General features: G+C 38.3%; 2 protein-coding genes across 4 annotated transcripts; both read left to right on the top strand.

Annotated features, from left to right (window-relative positions):
- Window positions 1-4,294: 4,294 nt before the first annotated feature.
- On the top strand, window positions 4,295-8,071 carry LOC306747787 (interferon-inducible double-stranded RNA-dependent protein kinase activator A homolog). Of its 2 annotated transcripts, none has more exons than XM_079230886.1 (7): window positions 4,295-4,404; window positions 4,954-5,035; window positions 5,447-5,522; window positions 5,608-5,725; window positions 5,833-5,927; window positions 6,058-6,220; window positions 6,732-8,071. In XM_079230886.1, exons 1-7 carry the CDS (start codon window positions 4,329-4,331, stop codon window positions 6,887-6,889), a joined length of 768 nt encoding a protein of 255 aa, XP_079087012.1. In that variant the 5' UTR covers window positions 4,295-4,328; the 3' UTR covers window positions 6,890-8,071. The 2 variants fall into 2 exon arrangements, with proteins under 2 accessions (XP_079087012.1, XP_079087011.1); XM_079230885.1 differs by having other exon boundaries at window positions 5,444-5,522.
- Window positions 8,072-9,042: 971 nt separating this feature from the next.
- On the top strand, window positions 9,043-14,196 carry prkra (protein kinase, interferon-inducible double stranded RNA dependent activator; the record flags this gene model as incomplete). 2 transcript variants are annotated; one of them, XM_079230665.1, is made up of 8 exons in its annotated part: window positions 9,043-9,083; window positions 10,327-10,502; window positions 11,058-11,139; window positions 11,555-11,633; window positions 11,723-11,840; window positions 11,948-12,042; window positions 12,173-12,335; window positions 12,859-14,196. In XM_079230665.1, 8 exons carry the CDS (start codon window positions 9,043-9,045, stop codon window positions 13,014-13,016), a joined length of 912 nt encoding a protein of 303 aa, XP_079086791.1. In that variant the 3' UTR covers window positions 13,017-14,196. The 2 variants fall into 2 exon arrangements, with proteins under 2 accessions (XP_079086791.1, XP_079086792.1); XM_079230666.1 differs by lacking the exon at window positions 9,043-9,083 and having other exon boundaries at window positions 10,412-10,502; window positions 11,558-11,633.
- Between the last annotated feature and the right edge of the window lie 2,242 nt (window positions 14,197-16,438).

Genomic DNA, 16,438 nt, shown 5'->3' with positions numbered 1-16,438 from the left:
AGACCCGGCGCTATGGACGGGCCTTAGGGGCCTCGGGTCTTGCTGCTGCAAGAGTCAGCCAATAGCAGCTCAGTTTAGAGGAACTGCGCAAAGTCTCCGTTAAGTTCGTGTATGTTATAGCTCATATAAATAGTTGTCAGTGTACAAACAAGTTGCACAAAGTTGTACCCTCTGGCACCAAACCAGGTACGTTCTTTGCCCATAACAACCTTCCTCTTTTCTTGCTGCTGCAAGAGTCAGCCAATAGCAGCTCAGTTTATACCTGGTTTGGTGCTCTAAAACGCCTGGACACGGACACATAAAAGCCTATAACATTGGACATTGAATGCTCTATGCAAACAAAACTGTTTGAGAAGATGTAAAATAGGTTACATATCATTTCTGTAATCTCAAAAGCTTTGGTCATGTTAATTTTCAATTGTTTAGTAGAGAAATAGGATACAAATTCAAGTAAATTTCTTAACCTTTTACACAGTGTTTTAAGCCTTTATAACATATAATAATGACAAATACTTGCCAGATTTTTAAATTTCTCCTGAAAAAAGGAGCAAAATCATTTTGATCACAGACAGTCGATGCTCCACAAACGAAAGGCCAACCTGATTATGCTTTGGAGAAGGATTTAACAAAGAAGTTCAGGAGTGAATTGAGGGACACTGTCCTACGCAGATTTCACTTGGCGGCCAACCGTCGTCTCCCGCTCTACTAATGGTGAGTTATCTGGTTTTATCCAGCCTGCTGGCCCTATGGACTAGGCTAAATTATTGGTTGTAGGCCTATGTGTTTGTTCTTTTCTTTAGTTGAGTATTACCATTGTATGCTACTTTGTACTTCTAACCCATTACATTTCAATAGGAAATATTGTACATTTTACTTCATCCATTTCCAAGGTTTTGCATAGAAAACATACATAAACAGTAAAAAAATAGTTCAAATTAGCTCCACAGACTACAAAAGTAAAGCGACGGTTACATATTCATATGTCAATGATAATAATCCAATAATATGATAATATACACCGACAGAGGGCATTTAGCATAATGTGTACATTTTGTCGCTAATACTTCCCTACTCTACTTAAATAACATTTTGAATGCAGGTCTAATACTTAAAATAGAGTATTTTGTATTGTGTGTTATTGGTAGTTTTATTTAAAGTAAGTGATTTGAATATAAATTAATGTAATGATTTTAATTACTTATTTGATATGGGAATGTTTGAGATGAGAGAATATCTAATTAGTTCACTATTTCACAGTAGCTTTTGTTTTTTCTAGGGGTGGTGATCTTCTGTCTATCCTGACAAAAGTGAATGCAGATGTTAGCCAGAAGACTGATTCCTCCGGAGTAAAAAAGCAGATGCCTCAACCAGCGTTCTGTCTGAGGAAGAAAGTGGTGTTTCCGATCCCGGAAGCCGCTCCTCCCAGCCTGCCGCACTGACGACAACAATCTGCTGCCTGCTTGACACTCATCAGATGATCCCTGAGATACAAGTGTTTTTGTCCTACATTATCTTGTATTTTCATAACAACAACACTTCAGCCAGCTCCATTTCTAATGCACCTTGGGGTGTGGCTAAAAGCACTGAAAAGGCTTGGAAGTGGACCTTCAGTTGATAAAATACAGACATTTGTCACAATTTTTCTTAATTTTATACCTGGTATGAGTCACAACGTGTACACACAAGTTCAACTCCCTTCCTCTATTTACAGTTTTAATGTTGAACTTTAATGAACTGTTTGAGCTAATCATTCACATTGATCCAGATGTAAGTGCAACAACCAACATCCTCTACATTATTTCTATTTTATTTTAAATGTAATTTTAAACATGAATCTGATGGTATTATTGTCACCATTTGAAGAAAATATAATTTTATGCAAACAGCTGTCACACATCCATGATAACTTACAAAGTAAAATATATACATTTTCTATCAATGATGCAATAAATTATATATGCACTGCCATTGTCAAACTGTTGTGTAGTTTCTATTCATTTCGATTGTAAATGTGCACCCTTTAAAATATTCTGTTCCAGTCTATTACATTTGTAACTTGCTATGTCCTTAATGCAGCTCTTCCCAGTGAAGGGTTCAGTTTGAAGTTTTTAAAATGTCACAAATATGCGGCAAAGTTGAAAATGTGAATCTACCAAATAGTGCTAAAAGAATTAGTTGATTAATTGAGTAGTCGATAAAGGCAAATGAATCTCCAGCAATCAATCAATTTTATTTATTGATCAAACTAATACAAAAAGTAATTGACAGATTCATTAAAAAGGAAAAGATGTGTTACCTGTGGCTCTATTATTATTATGTTTTACTCCATTAAAAAAAGAAGTTTTAATCAACAAAGTGACATAAACCCATGAAGGTGAGGGCTGCATGCTGCCTATAATATCCTATATGCAGAGACATCCACGTTCATACATAAACGTGTACATTGTGTACTTATATATAGTATAGTACATTCATATGCAGATATTTCATATAGAAATACAAAATAAAACGTAACATTTTCACCACCAAAATTCAACACTTTCTTCCTCTTTTCTTGCTGCTGCTTATTCTGAATATAAAAAAATGAATATGATAACCAGTGTTTTTAAGATGACATGAGGAGGTTTTAAATTGACTGAAATCTGGTAACAAATGGACTCCGAGGCAGAAACTTCCCACCATCACCAGCTGGGGGCGGTAAACACTTCATATTCCTTCAGATGATCCGTTTGTGACCCGGATGTTGATATGATGTTACATTCCGTATTTTCCCAGTCCAGGTTACAATGAAGAATTGGTAGCATTTTCAGGCCATTTCACGTTCTTCATAATAGCAAAACTAGTAGATGCCCACAATATTATATTTAAGTGGTGCCTGAGTTTTGCCCGCAATATAATCTTTAGTCAGCCCGCAAACAAAACGACAGAACAGTGTAAACATGTCTCAAGAAGGATATCAGTCAGCCTCCGCGGACACGAGGTTTGTTGATTTATTACTCATGCTACGTTCAAAGTGTGCTGTAAATATACAATAACACGCTGACAGCATTTAATAGGCTGAGGTCATTGTAATAATGTATCATACATACACCCGCTTTTGATTTTTTGAAACTACCTCATTGTTTCTTGCAGCTCAGCGCACTTCAGTGTATTTAATGTATTTTATTGTCATTTGTCCTAAACACTGTGTGTCCAGGTGAAACCAGTGCTTCATTTTCCTCCTCATAGCGTTCTTTACTTTCCTCTCCCTCTTTTCTCGTGTTTAATATTTTTGATTTCTCAATTATATCCTCTACGTTGTATGTTTGTTGGTATTTTCCCCTCTGTAAATTGTTTATTAAAACTTTCAGCAATACTTTCTTCATTGTCCACCGCAGCAACTACAAGCAGACCTCAGTTAATTAACTCAACTTCATAGTGTTCAGTGGAAATGTGCAGGGAGGCTGAGGCGAAAGCATTTATGTGGTTAGTAAAGAGAGAGGCTAACATTTCATATGCAGTTTAATGAAATTAAATGGTGGTTATGGCTGGGAAATGTATAGAATATGAAGGTATGCTGTCATAGATCCATGCAAAGGTGTAGATTTTCTTTAAAAAAATAATTGCACCAGTATAAAAAAAGAAGTAAAAGAGAAGAGATAATTTTGAATTTAAATAGCCCGTGAAGAATATGATGATAATAATAGCTTGTATCAGAAACATCTGATCACATTCAATTTCAAGTGAACACGATTATGCTTCAGAGACCAACGATGTTCATGTAAACTTGCTCTTGCTCCGTCAATGTTTTTTCTTCTTCTAATGCTTACAGACTTGTCATGTCATTTAATTGTTTAACATTAGAGGGCTTCAAATTGTGGGAAATTCTCACAGGTCTACATTATTACAGACGCACAAAACATGTGCATAGAGGACTGAGACCTTGAGCATTTGTCCGTTTCACAGCAGCACAGCCTTGAGGCCTTGAAAAACATTTGTCAAGTCTGAGACCAAACTGGACTTAAGTCCCGTCAGCAGCAGGCAGTTGTTGTCAGTGAGCTATATACTGTATTAAAAAAAGGATTATTTGGCATCTAAATACTGTAAATTGGTTTTGCCTTTGGCATTCATTATATGTGGTCTGTAAACTTGACTGATCTGCAGCTCAGACAGTTTACTGCAGCCGTCCACTAGCAACCTCCAGTTCATCTGGTCTCGGTTAACGGGTTGTGGCGCTTGTTCCATACAGCTCGAATATACATGAACTGCAGAGGACCAATCCCAGGAAGACGCCGATACAAATCCTGCATGAATATGGCATCAAAAGCGGCAACCTTCCTGTGTACGTGATGGAGAAGGCTGAAGGAGAGGCTCACCAACCCCACTTTGTCTTCAGCCTGAAGATCGGAGAAGTCGGCTGCACAGGTAAGTCACTGTCCCACCTGCTGCTGTGCTGATGGCGGCCCGCTACTGGATGAAGCCTTTTAATTTGACTTGAAAGGTCATACGTTGGTCATTCAGCAAGAGAGCTCCGGCTTTCAAAGTATTATGTGTCACCACTGCTTCATTGTCAGTTGTGTCTGTTGCTGCAGTGTACTCTAAGTATATCCTCTCTATGCCTATGCTTTTTAACTGAGGTATCTCGCTTCAGGGATAGAATAGTGCAGGTGCAGAGAAGTGGATGAAAAGCATTTGCAAAGATGTGAAGGTGACAATAAATAACCCAGTCTTTTACATCTGCCAACTTCAAACAACAGTATGCTCTTAAAAAGGGACATATTTGTGTCATTGCGTTATTTTATGCGTTCTTTCCAGTAAGCATTCAGGGTTGACCTTTATTTTCCAGAATACACCATATTAATTTTTTTAGTGACTTGAGGTCATGGTGATATTTTCTATCTGACTGTAAAAATGTTATTTTTATTGTATTACATAATCTGTAGTTTTGTGTGTGTGATTGTATTGTTTTTCCAGGTCAAGGTCCTAGTAAAAAGGCTGCTAAACACCAGGCTGCAGAAGCTGCCCTCAATATTCTGCAGATGGATGCCGGCACAGTGTGAGTGGAGCTGAAATTATTATTGAAATTAAATTGATTGGCAATAAATATTATAATCGATTAATAGTTAAAAACAAAACTCAAATGGGAATATTTGTCTTCTGTGATTGTGAACTAAATGTATTCGGCTTTTAGACTTTGAGTTACAATTTCAATGTATCCTCTTGGTCTTTGGTCAATTATAACTTTGTGAGATGATTAATGAAGAAAGAAATCTGCAGATTAGTTGATAATGAAAATAACCATTAGGTGCAGCAATATGTTGTGTCCGTCAAAGCCTTGTCTCTTATGAGCTTTTTAGCATTGCATTGTTGCAAAACCGACATGAAACTGCTGGACTGACTGCCCGATTTAGTTTTGATTGGTTGCAGCTGTGTCTGGTAACCGCTGTGACGTAATCCTCTACAGCAGCGCTCCTGTGAAGTCTGAGAGCAACGGTGTTGTAGCAGAAACAAACAACCATCCCAACTCAGTGGGGATACTGCAGGTGTGTTAATCGTGTGTGTGTGTGTGTGATTGTATTTTAGCACATCTTTTTCATTTTTTTTCATTTTTCTTCTTTTTCATTGCAGGAGTTAGCGTTGCAGAGAGGATGGCGTCTTCCTGAATACACAGTTTTAATGGAGGCTGGTCCGCCACACAAGAGAGAGTTCACTGTTACCTGTAGGCTGGAGTCCCTGTCAGAGAAGTGTACGGCTGCTTCTCAGACGTCTGTGTGAAATCTATCAAAGTGTCTGCCATTTTGTGTTGTCGTTCATCCTGTTGTTAATCTCTTCTTGCCTCGTGTTTTTCGACAGCTGTAGGAAATTCAAAAAAGGGAGCGAAAAAGGCAGCTGCCGAGAAAATGGTGTTAAAACTTCAAAGTCTGTCGGGCTGTTCTGAAATCACATGGGTGAGTCAAATATTTTTCACTTGTCAGAAGAGACCACTGGAGGCAGTTGCAGCATTTCTTAGCGCATCCTCTTACAGTTCAAAGTCTTTAAATTGTGTGTACATTTTTTGTGTTACATTTCATTATTCAGACGCCTAAACCAAGCGTCCGATTTGAGAACTTAAGGAACTCATCAGCGGAGACTATTTCTTCACTGAGAAGAAACCCACTGAGCATTCCCAACACAGACTATATTCAGATGATGTTGGAGCTGTCCATGGAGCAGGGCTTTGAGGCCACATACTTAAACATTGGTAAGAAAACACACACTGCATTAGTGTTGCTTGGATACAGGATGCTTTCCTCCTCTCACTTGGGTCAGCTCAAAGGGGAAAACGCCTGATGCCGAGTTGACTGTGGCTCCAATACTGATAGTAGATATATCGATTGAACAAAACCAGTAGACAGTCAATATGGGTTTATCATTGACGGAACAAAGCGGCTGTGAGGAATTAATAAAACCAGCTGTAAATGCACTAAATGATGTCTATAATTAGTTGCATTTGCGGTAACGTATTAGACCTCTGCATTAAATGCCACTAAAAATTAAAACTACTTTACAGAGAGATAATGACTGACTATAAATGCGTTTAATGGGTATTCTGACCACAAATCTTTGTCAAAAATGTCCTCTGGACCGATTCCTGGGTTGGAGGACGGGAGGAAGCGCAATTAGCTGAATGGGAATCCCACTAAGAAATCACTACATTTCTGTATCTTCGCGGGTCGTGTCGAGGGTGTAAAGCTTGCTGTTGTACTTTGCAGATGAGCTGACGGTGAACGGCCAGTACCAGTGCCTGGCGGAGCTGTCCACCTCCCCGATCACCGTGTGCCACGGCACCGGCATTTCCTGTAGCAACGCTCACAACGACGCAGCACACAGCGCCCTTCAGTATATCAAGATCATGGCCTCCACCAAGTAAAACCTCCACAGTCAAAGTCTGCTTCGCCCTGTCTCGTCACATATACCAGCTGATGTCCAATTGTGATGATGCTGTAGATTGTACTTCCCTCTAGTCTCCCTGCCAATGGATGCTATAAGGTCAAGGTATATTTTTATAAGTCTGTGCATCACAAAGCAGATCATGGTCGATAATAACTCTACGTGCAGTGACTTAAATCAGTTCGAGCAGTATTTGTGAGGTGACAAACCTTCTCATTATTAAGAATAAAATAGAAATTAAATGTCTTCAGGTTGTTAGAATACTACTTGAGTGTACAACATACTATATTTAAGCAAATGCATATGTGTAAATGAGATAGGAGCAGTGAATAATATGAAGCACTTCCACATTACATTTTTACAGAACGAGTTTATGCTGTATTTATCCACATTTCTTGTCTTGCTTTATTGGGACTTATTCCCGCCTTTTTCTAGTCAGGATGCAGATGTTTTTAGGTTCCAGTTCTCTTAATTTTTTCCTTTTTCTTGCCTGACAAAAGTGAATGCAGATGTTAGCCAGAAGACTGATTCCTCCGGAGTAAAAAAGCAGATGCCTCAACCAGCGTTCTGTCTGAGGAAGAAAGTGGTGTTTCCGATCCCGGAAGCCGCTCCTCCCAGCCTGCCGCACTGACGACAACAATCTGCTGCCTGCTTGACACTCATCAGATGATCCCTGAGATACAAGTGTTTTTGTCCTACATTATCTTGTATTTTCATAACAACAACACCTCAGCCAGCTCCATTTCTAATGCACCTTGGGGTGTGGCTAAAAGCACTGAAAAGGCTTGGAAGTGGACCTTCAGTTGATGAAATACAGACATTTGTCACAATTTTTCTTAATTTTATACCTGGTATGAGTCACAACGTGTACACACAAGTTCAACTCCCTTCCTCTATTTACAGTTTTAATGTTGAACTTTAATGAACTGTTTGAGCTAATCATTCACATTGATCCAGATGTAAGTGCAACAACCAACATCCTCTACATTATTTCTATTTTATTTTAAATGTAATTTTAAACATGAATGTGATGGTATTATTGTCACCATTTGAAGAAAATATAATTTTATACAAACAGCTGTCACACATCCATGATAACTTACAAAGTAAAATATATACATTTTCTATCAATGATGCAATAAATTATATATGCACTGCCATTGTCAAACTGTTGTGTAGTTTCTATTCATTTCGATTGTAAATGTGCACCCTTTAAAATATTCTGTTCCAGTCTATTACATTTGTAACTTGCTATGTCCTCAATGCAGCTCTTCCCAGTGAAGGGTTCAGCTTGAAGTTTTTAAAATGTCACAAATATGCGGCAAAGTTGAAAATGTGAATCTACCAAATAGTGCTAAAAGAATTAGTTGATTAATTGAGTAGTCGATAAAGGCAAATGAATCTCCATCAATCAATCAATTTTATTTATTGATCAAACTAATACAAAAAGTAATTGACAGATTCATTAAAAAGGAGAAGATGTGTTACCTGTGGCTCTATTATTATTATTATGTTTTACTCCATTAAAAAAGAAGTTTTAATCAACAAACAAAGTGACATAAACCCATGAAGGTGAGGGCTGCATGCTGCCTATAATATCCTATATGCAGAGACATCCACGTTCATACATAAACGTGTACATTGTGTACTTATATATAGTATAGTACATTCATATGCAGATATTTCATATAGAAATACAAAATAAAACGTAACATTTTCACCACCAAAATTCAACACTTTCTTCCTCTTTTCTTGCTGCTGCTTATTCTGAATATAAAAAATGAATATGATAACCAGTGTTTTTAAGATGACATGAGGTTTTAAATTGACTGAAATCTGGTAACAAATGGACTCCGAGGCAGAAACTTCCCACCATCACCAGCTGGGGGCGGTAAACACTTCATATTCCTTCAGATGATCCGTTTGTGACCCGGATGTTGATATGATGTTACATTCCGTATTTTCCCAGTACAGGTTACAATGAAGAATTGGTAGCATTTTCAGGCCATTTCACGTTCTTCATAATAGCAAAACTAGTAGATGCCCACAATATTATATTTAAGTGGTGCCTGAGTTTTGCCCGCAATATAATCTTTAGTCAGCCCGCAAACAAAACGACAGAACAGTGTAAACATGTCTCAAGAAGGATATCAGTCAGCCTCCGCGGACACGAGGTTTGTTGATTTATTACTCATGCTACGTTCAAAGTGTGCTGTAAATATACAATAACACGCTGACAGCATTTAATAGGCTGAGGTCATTGTAATAATGTATCATACATACACCCGCTTTTGATTTTTTGAAACTACCTCATTGTTTCTTGCAGCTCAGCGCACTTCAGTGTATTTAATGTATTTTATTGTCATTTGTCCTAAACACTGTGTGTCCAGGTGAAACCAGTGCTTCATTTTCCTCCTCATAGCGTTCTTTACTTTCCTCTCCCTCTTTTCTCGTGTTTAATATTTTTGATTTCTCAATTATATCCTCTACGTTGTATGTTTGTTGGTATTTTCCCCTTTGTAAATTATTTATTAAAACTTTTAGCAATACTTTCTTCATTGTCCACCGCAGCAACTACAAGCAGACCTCAGTTAATTAACTCAACTTCATAGTGTTCAGTGGAAATGTGCAGGGAGGCTGAGGCGAAAGCATTTATGTGGTTAGTAAAGAGAGAGGCTAACATTTCATATGCAGTTTAATGAAATTAAATGGTGGTTATGGCTGGGAAATGTATAGAATATGAAGGTATGCTGTCATAGATCCATGCAAAGGTGTAGATTTTCTTTAAAAAAATAATTGCACCAGTATAAAAAAAGAAGTAGAAGAGATCATTTTGAATTTAAATAGCCCGTGAAGAATATGATGATAGTAATAGCTTGTATCAGAAACATCTGATCACATTCAATTTCAAGTGAACACGATTATGCTTCAGAGACCAACGATGTTCATGTAAACTTGCTCTTGCTCCGTCAATGTTTTTTCTTCTTCTAATGCTTATAGACTTGTCATGTCATTTAATTGTTTAACATTAGAGGGCTTCAAATTGTGGGAAATTCTCACAGGTCTACATTATTACAGACGCACAAAACATGTGCATAGAGGACTGAGACCTTGAGCATTTGTCCGTTTCACAGCAGCACAGCCTTGAGGCCTTGAAAAACATTTGTCAAGTCTGAGACCAAACTGGACTTAAGTCCCGTCAGCAGCAGGCAGTTGTTGTCAGTGAGGTATATACTGTATTAAAAAAAGGATTATTTGGCATCTAAATACTGTAAATTGGTTTTGCCTTTGGCATTCATTATATGTGGTCTGTAAACTTGACTGATCTGCAGCTCAGACAGTTTACTGCAGCCGTCCACTAGCAACCTCCAGTTCATCTGGTCTCGGTTAACGGGTTGTGGCGCTTGTTCCATACAGCTCGAATATACATGAACTGCAGAGGACCAATCCCAGGAAGACGCCGATACAAATCCTGCATGAATATGGCACCAAAAGTGGCAACCTTCCTGTGTACGTGATGGAGAAGGCTGAAGGAGAGGCTCACCAACCCCACTTTGTCTTCAGCCTGAAGATCGGAGAAGTCGGCTGCACAGGTAAGTCACTGTCCCACCTGCTGCTGTGCTGATGGCGGCCCGCTACTGGATGAAGCCTTTTAATTTGACTTGAAAAGTCATACGTTGGTCATTCAGCAAGAGAGCTCCGGCTTTCAAAGTATTATGTGTCACCACTGCTTCATTGTCAGTTGTGTCTGTTGCTGCAGTGTACTCTAAGTATGTCCTCTCTATGCCTATGCTTTTTAACTGAGGTATCTCGCTTCAGGGATAGAATAGTGCAGGTCCAGAGAAGTGGATGAAAAGCATTTGCAAAGATGTGCGTGTGAAGGTGACAATAAATAACCCAGTCTTTTACATCTGCCAACTTCAAACAACAGTATGCTCTTAAAAAGGGACATATTTGTGTCATTGCGTTATTTTATGCGTTCTTTCCAGTAAGCATTCAGGGTTGACCTTTATTTTCCAGAATACACCATATTCATTTTTTTAGTGACTTGAGGTCATGGTGATATTTTCTATCTGACTGTAAAAATGTTATTTTTATTGTATTACATAATCTGTAGTTTTGTGTGTGTGATTGTATTGTTTTTCCAGGTCAAGGTCCTAGTAAAAAGGCTGCTAAACACCAGGCTGCAGAAGCTGCCCTCAATATTCTGCAGATGGATGCCGGCACAGTGTGAGTGGAGCTGAAATTATTATTGAAATTAAATTGATTGGCAATAAATATTATAATCGATTAATAGTTAAAAACAAAACTCAAATGGGAATATTTGTCTTCTGTGATTGTGAACTAAATGTATTCGGCTTTTAGACTTTGAGTTACACTTTACAATTTCAATGTATCCTCTTGGTCTTTGGTCAATTATAACTTTGTGAGATGATTAATGAAGAAAGAAATCTGCAGATTAGTTGATAATGAAAATAACCATTAGGTGCAGCAATATGTTGTGTCCGTCAAAGCCTTGTCTCTTATGAGCTTTTTAGCATTGCATTGTTGCAAAACCGACATGAAACTGCTGGACTGACTGCCCGATTTAGTTTTGATTGGTTGCAGCTGTGTCTGGTAACCGCTGTGACGTAATCCTCTACAGCAGCGCTCCTGTGAAGTCTGAGAGCAACGGTGTTGTAGCAGAAACAAACAACCATCCCAACTCAGTGGGGATACTGCAGGTGTGTTAATCGTGTGTGTGTGTGTGTGTGTGATTGTATTTTAGCACATCTTTTTCATTTTTTTTCATCTTTCTTCTTTTTCATTGCAGGAGTTAGCGTTGCAGAGAGGATGGCGTCTTCCTGAATACACAGTTTTAATGGAGGCTGGTCCGCCACACAAGAGAGAGTTCACTGTTACCTGTAGGCTGGAGTCTCTGTCAGAGAAGTGTACGGCTGCTTCTCAGACGTCTGTGTGAAATCTATCAAAGTGTCTGCCATTTTGTGTTGTCGTTCATCCTGTTGTTAATCTCTTCTTGCCTCGTGTTTTTCGACAGCTGTAGGAAATTCAAAAAAGGGAGCGAAAAAGGCAGCTGCCGAAAAAATGGTGTTAAAACTTCAAAGTCTGTCGGGCTGTTCTGAAATCACATGGGTGAGTCAAATATTTTTCACTTGTCAGAAGAGACCACTGGAGGCAGTTGCAGCATTTCTTAGCGCATCCTCTTACAGTTCAAAGTCTTTAAATTGTGTGTACATTTTTTGTGTTACATTTCATTATTCAGACGCCTAAACCAAGCGTCCGATTTGAGAACTTAAGGAACTCATCAGCGGAGACTATTTCTTCACTGAGAAGAAACCCACTGAGCATTCCCAACACAGACTATATTCAGATGATGTTGGAGCTGTCCATGGAGCAGGGCTTTGAGGCCACATACTTAAACATTGGTAAGAAAACACACACTGCATTAGTGTTGCTTGGATACAGGATGCTTTCCTCCTCTCACTTGGGTCAGCTCAAAGGGGAAAACGCCTGATGCCGAGTTGACTGTGGCTCCAATACTGATAGTAGATATATCGATTGAACAAAACCAGTAGACAGTCAATATGGGTTTATCATTGACGGAACAAAGCGGCTGTGAGGAATTAATAAAACCAGCTGTAAATGCTCTAAATGATGTCTATAATTAGTTGCATTTGCGGTAACGTATTAGACCTCTGCATTAAATGCCACTAAAAATTAAAACTACTTAACAGAGAGATAATGACTGACTATAAATGCGTTTAATGGTTATTCTGACCACAAATCTTTATCAAAAATGTGGTTTGCAACGTCCTCTGAACCGATTCCTGGGTTGGAGGACGGGAGGAAGCGCAATTAGCTGAATGGGAATCCCACTAAGAAATCACTACATTTCTGTATCTTCGCGGGTCGTGTCGAGGGTGTAAAGCTTGCTGTTGTACTTTGCAGATGAGCTGACGGTGAACGGCCAGTACCAGTGCCTGGCGGAGCTGTCCACCTCCCCGATCACCGTGTGCCATGGCACCGGCATTTCCTGTAGCAACGCTCACAACGACGCAGCACACAGCGCCCTTCAGTATATCAAGATCATGGCCTCCACCAAGTAAAACCTCCACAGTCAAAGTCTGCTTCGCCCTGTCTCGTCACATATACCAGCTGATGTCCAATTGTGATGATGCTGTAGATTGTACTTCCCTCTAGTCTCCCTGCCAATGGATGCTATAAGGTCAAGGTATATTTTTATAAGTCTGTGCATCACAAAGCAGATCATGGTCGATAATAACTCTACGTGCAGTGACTTAAATCAGTTCGAGCAGTATTTGTGAGGTGACAAACCTTCTCATTATTAAGAATAAAATAGAAATTAAATGTCTTCAGGTTGTTAGAATACTACTTGAGTGTACAACATACTATATTTAAGCAAATGCATATGTGTAAATGAGATAGGAGCAGTGAATAATATGAAGCACTTCAACATTACATTTTTACAGAACGAGTTTATGCTGTATTTATCCACATTTCTTGTCTTGCTTTATTGGGACTTGTTCCCGCCTTTTTCTAGTCAGGATGCAGATGTTTTTAGGTTCCAGTTCTCTTCATTTTTTCCTTTTTCTTACCACAGTAGCATTATATTGCGCTGTATTGAGCCAATAGAAGAGCTTACATTTTTAATTTGCTTCAACTCTAAAATGAAAGTAAGTTGTAAAAGTGAAATAATTTTGGCTTGTCTTATATTTGAAAAGATAGTCTGCATTTTGATCTACGTATAAGTCAAATTAGTTTTCCCCAGTTCCATTCTCCATCTGTCGGTATGCAATCTACAGTACAACCCCTGCTGTCTGTATCTGATTACTTAAAATATATATATTAGTAACATATTACTTCATATTCCCATCCTTCTGGTCTGTTGCCATTTTTTTTTTGTAGTGTGCCTCATAATACCTTGTGATATATTTAATACGTTTACGGACTGCTGTCATCCGCTCTATAAACACATCCCTGGTGGAGAGCAGCAACATGTGTGTGTGAATCCCGAAAATAAACCAAACACTTAATGTCAACAAGTGTCTGTTTCGGTTAATGCTCGTCCAATTAAACAGATTGCTCTGCATGAGCCGCGTGCATCGAACGCAACGTCTCTCGTGGGAGCCGACCACCTGACGGCCATCACTTCATGAGGCTGCATGTCTTGCTGTATTAGTTCAGGGCCTGCGCACTGATGTAATCATTCACTCTCGATTTGAGCGGTTTAATAAATAAGAGACAAAAAGGTGCATGTCAATGGGACCAACCGATGTTATTGTTGTTCACCAACTAGTGTTTATAGAGCCAAGCAGTTGTTTTTGTCTGTTTGAGAACGGATTAGCTCGAAAGAATTTATAGGAACATAATTTTTCCGACTAATAGTGATTTAAATGATGATACTTTTGTGGTCTACATTGTAATAAACAATATGCATTTATACTCAACATAATTGCAGTCAGAAGTCAACTTCTAAGTAAACTTCCTGCTTTTCAATAGAAACATTTATATTACATTAATGGTATACTTGATATGAATAAAAAATAGAGCATTACATTCATTGATAGCAGCTACTTAGTTTGACCTTTTATGTCAAATAATTGACAACCTGCTGGAAAGTCTTGTTTGATCATTCTGACTGATGGCAGCATTGAACCTGCAACAACTTGTGTTACAAATAAACCACACCTCACCTGTTGAGTTTTACAGTTTTATTAGAACAAGCACTATGTAGCAGCAGTGTACAGTGTTCATGGAAAGATATGTACTTTGTTAAAATTGCACTTTAGAAGGTACCCATCAGGAAATAGATTTGAAAGAAACTGAGCTGACACTGCTTTGGGTCCCATGTCAGTCCAAAGCAAAACAAAAAGTCCAATTGAACAAAAAACTTATTTTTTTGGTAAGGCATCTGCAATATTCATTGGCAGGCTAAGTTGTCTAGACATGCAGGTGCAACAGTGGATGAAGAGAGCATGAAGAGGTTTTCATGATTTTTTTTTTTTCATACCAGTCAGACTGACACCAAACACTACGCAAAGCATTGCTGTTACCTCTTCACTCAACGGCTGTGATTCAGTCTTGTTAAAAAAAAAATAAATAAAAAATCACTGATGTAGAAGGAAAAAGGAATCAGCTTTTTAAGTAGTGACCCATCTTCTAAATATGCTGTATTTACAGTGATAACAAAATTGTATTGGTTACATGTTGGAGTCGCAGTGCAGACTATCTGCAAGCATTTTACAGTCAAACCGTCTCCCTTCAAGACTTTAGATGAGACATTTAGTCTCCAGCTAAACCCTCAACGCTCTCAGTACAATGGATCATCTGCAGGCAGGTGGAGACTGGATCATGTGTTTTAATGGCATACCTTCTTTGCATGGGGATTCCTATCAGTATTGTGTTTGTGAGGCATTAATAAATGCATTAAGGCACAGCAAGTGAAACTGACGCTGACAAGTTCTAGCATTGAGTTTGTGATCGGGGGTAAAATTAAAAACACATTAAGTACATAAAACAAAAGATGTGGATGCAAAGCAGTTCTACCTTTTTGGTTTGTAATCTACAGTACCGTATAAACAGTGCACACATGATGGATTTGCTCCACAGTTTTCATTCTACATATTTATATCCCCTCTTTTTCTTCCTTCGGTGTCCCCCTGCGGTCCTGTACAAGGGGCATCAACTCGAATATGCTCAAACACAAGGTGTGGACAATGTGCGACTACTTGTTTGTGTTCGGGGTTGATTTGAATTATATTTCCTAACTCTGTAACGCAAAAGGGGAACAATAGTTAAAACATTTAAGCTAATCTGCTTTGCAATAAATACACAAACGAAAAATAGGTAACTGGTGCTGTGCAGAAGCCCAGAATGTAGCAGTACGGTCTCTGGGGAATCACACACATTTTAATTATTGAACTGTAAAATTGTTACTGTATGAAACTTTTTAGCTTTAAACATCTAAAACATTTAAGGAAATATTTATATTTTTGACCTCCAGAACACTGATATGGCATTTTCATGGCATGACCTGTAGGTGGCTCTGATGCTTTTATATTGAAATAACTGTTTACTTTTGGCTGAATGAGTTTTGGGAGTGCTGACATAATTAATTAATTTATCAAAAGAAAATGTATTCCTTTTTTATGATTGATTAATAAAGTAGGTATTCGATTAAGGAAAATACCATACAGTTGATGGTAATAGTTTTTTCTTTTCTTTGTTTTGTTTCATCTTATTTAAAATTTTTGGTTGTTATTCAGAACAAGAATGTACATTTATTACATTTTTTAAAATACAAAATATGTGACTGTTGTCCTCATGTTTCACTGTCAAGTCTAAATATAAAGCGTCTTTGAGGGCTTTACAACCTATACAACCCAATACATTATCTGACCTTTGATTTAGATAAGTGTTTTATGTGCAAGGGTCCATTATATACGGTGTGCTATATATGGAGGGAGCTATGTGTGTATTTATGTAACCATGTGATTCAAAAGAAGGT

Source organism: Taurulus bubalis, assembly GCF_910589615.1.
Source record: "Taurulus bubalis genome assembly, chromosome: 15".
In the NCBI taxonomy this organism is placed as follows: Eukaryota; Metazoa; Chordata; class Actinopteri; order Perciformes; family Cottidae; genus Taurulus; species Taurulus bubalis.
This window is presented reverse-complemented; position numbering and strand designations above follow the sequence as displayed.

Bases quoted from the DNA above. Each gene is read 5' to 3' on its own strand.
- LOC306747787 (XM_079230885.1), top strand. From the start codon at position 4,329: ATGGAGAAGGCTGAAGGAGAGGCTCACCAACCCCACTTTGTCTTCAGC. The intron at 5,523-5,607 runs GTGTGTTAATCG...TTTTCATTGCAG, and splicing joins ACTCAGTGGGGATACTGCAG to GAGTTAGCGTTGCAGAGAGG. The intron at 5,928-6,057 runs GTGAGTCAAATA...TTCATTATTCAG, and splicing joins GCTGTTCTGAAATCACATGG to ACGCCTAAACCAAGCGTCCG.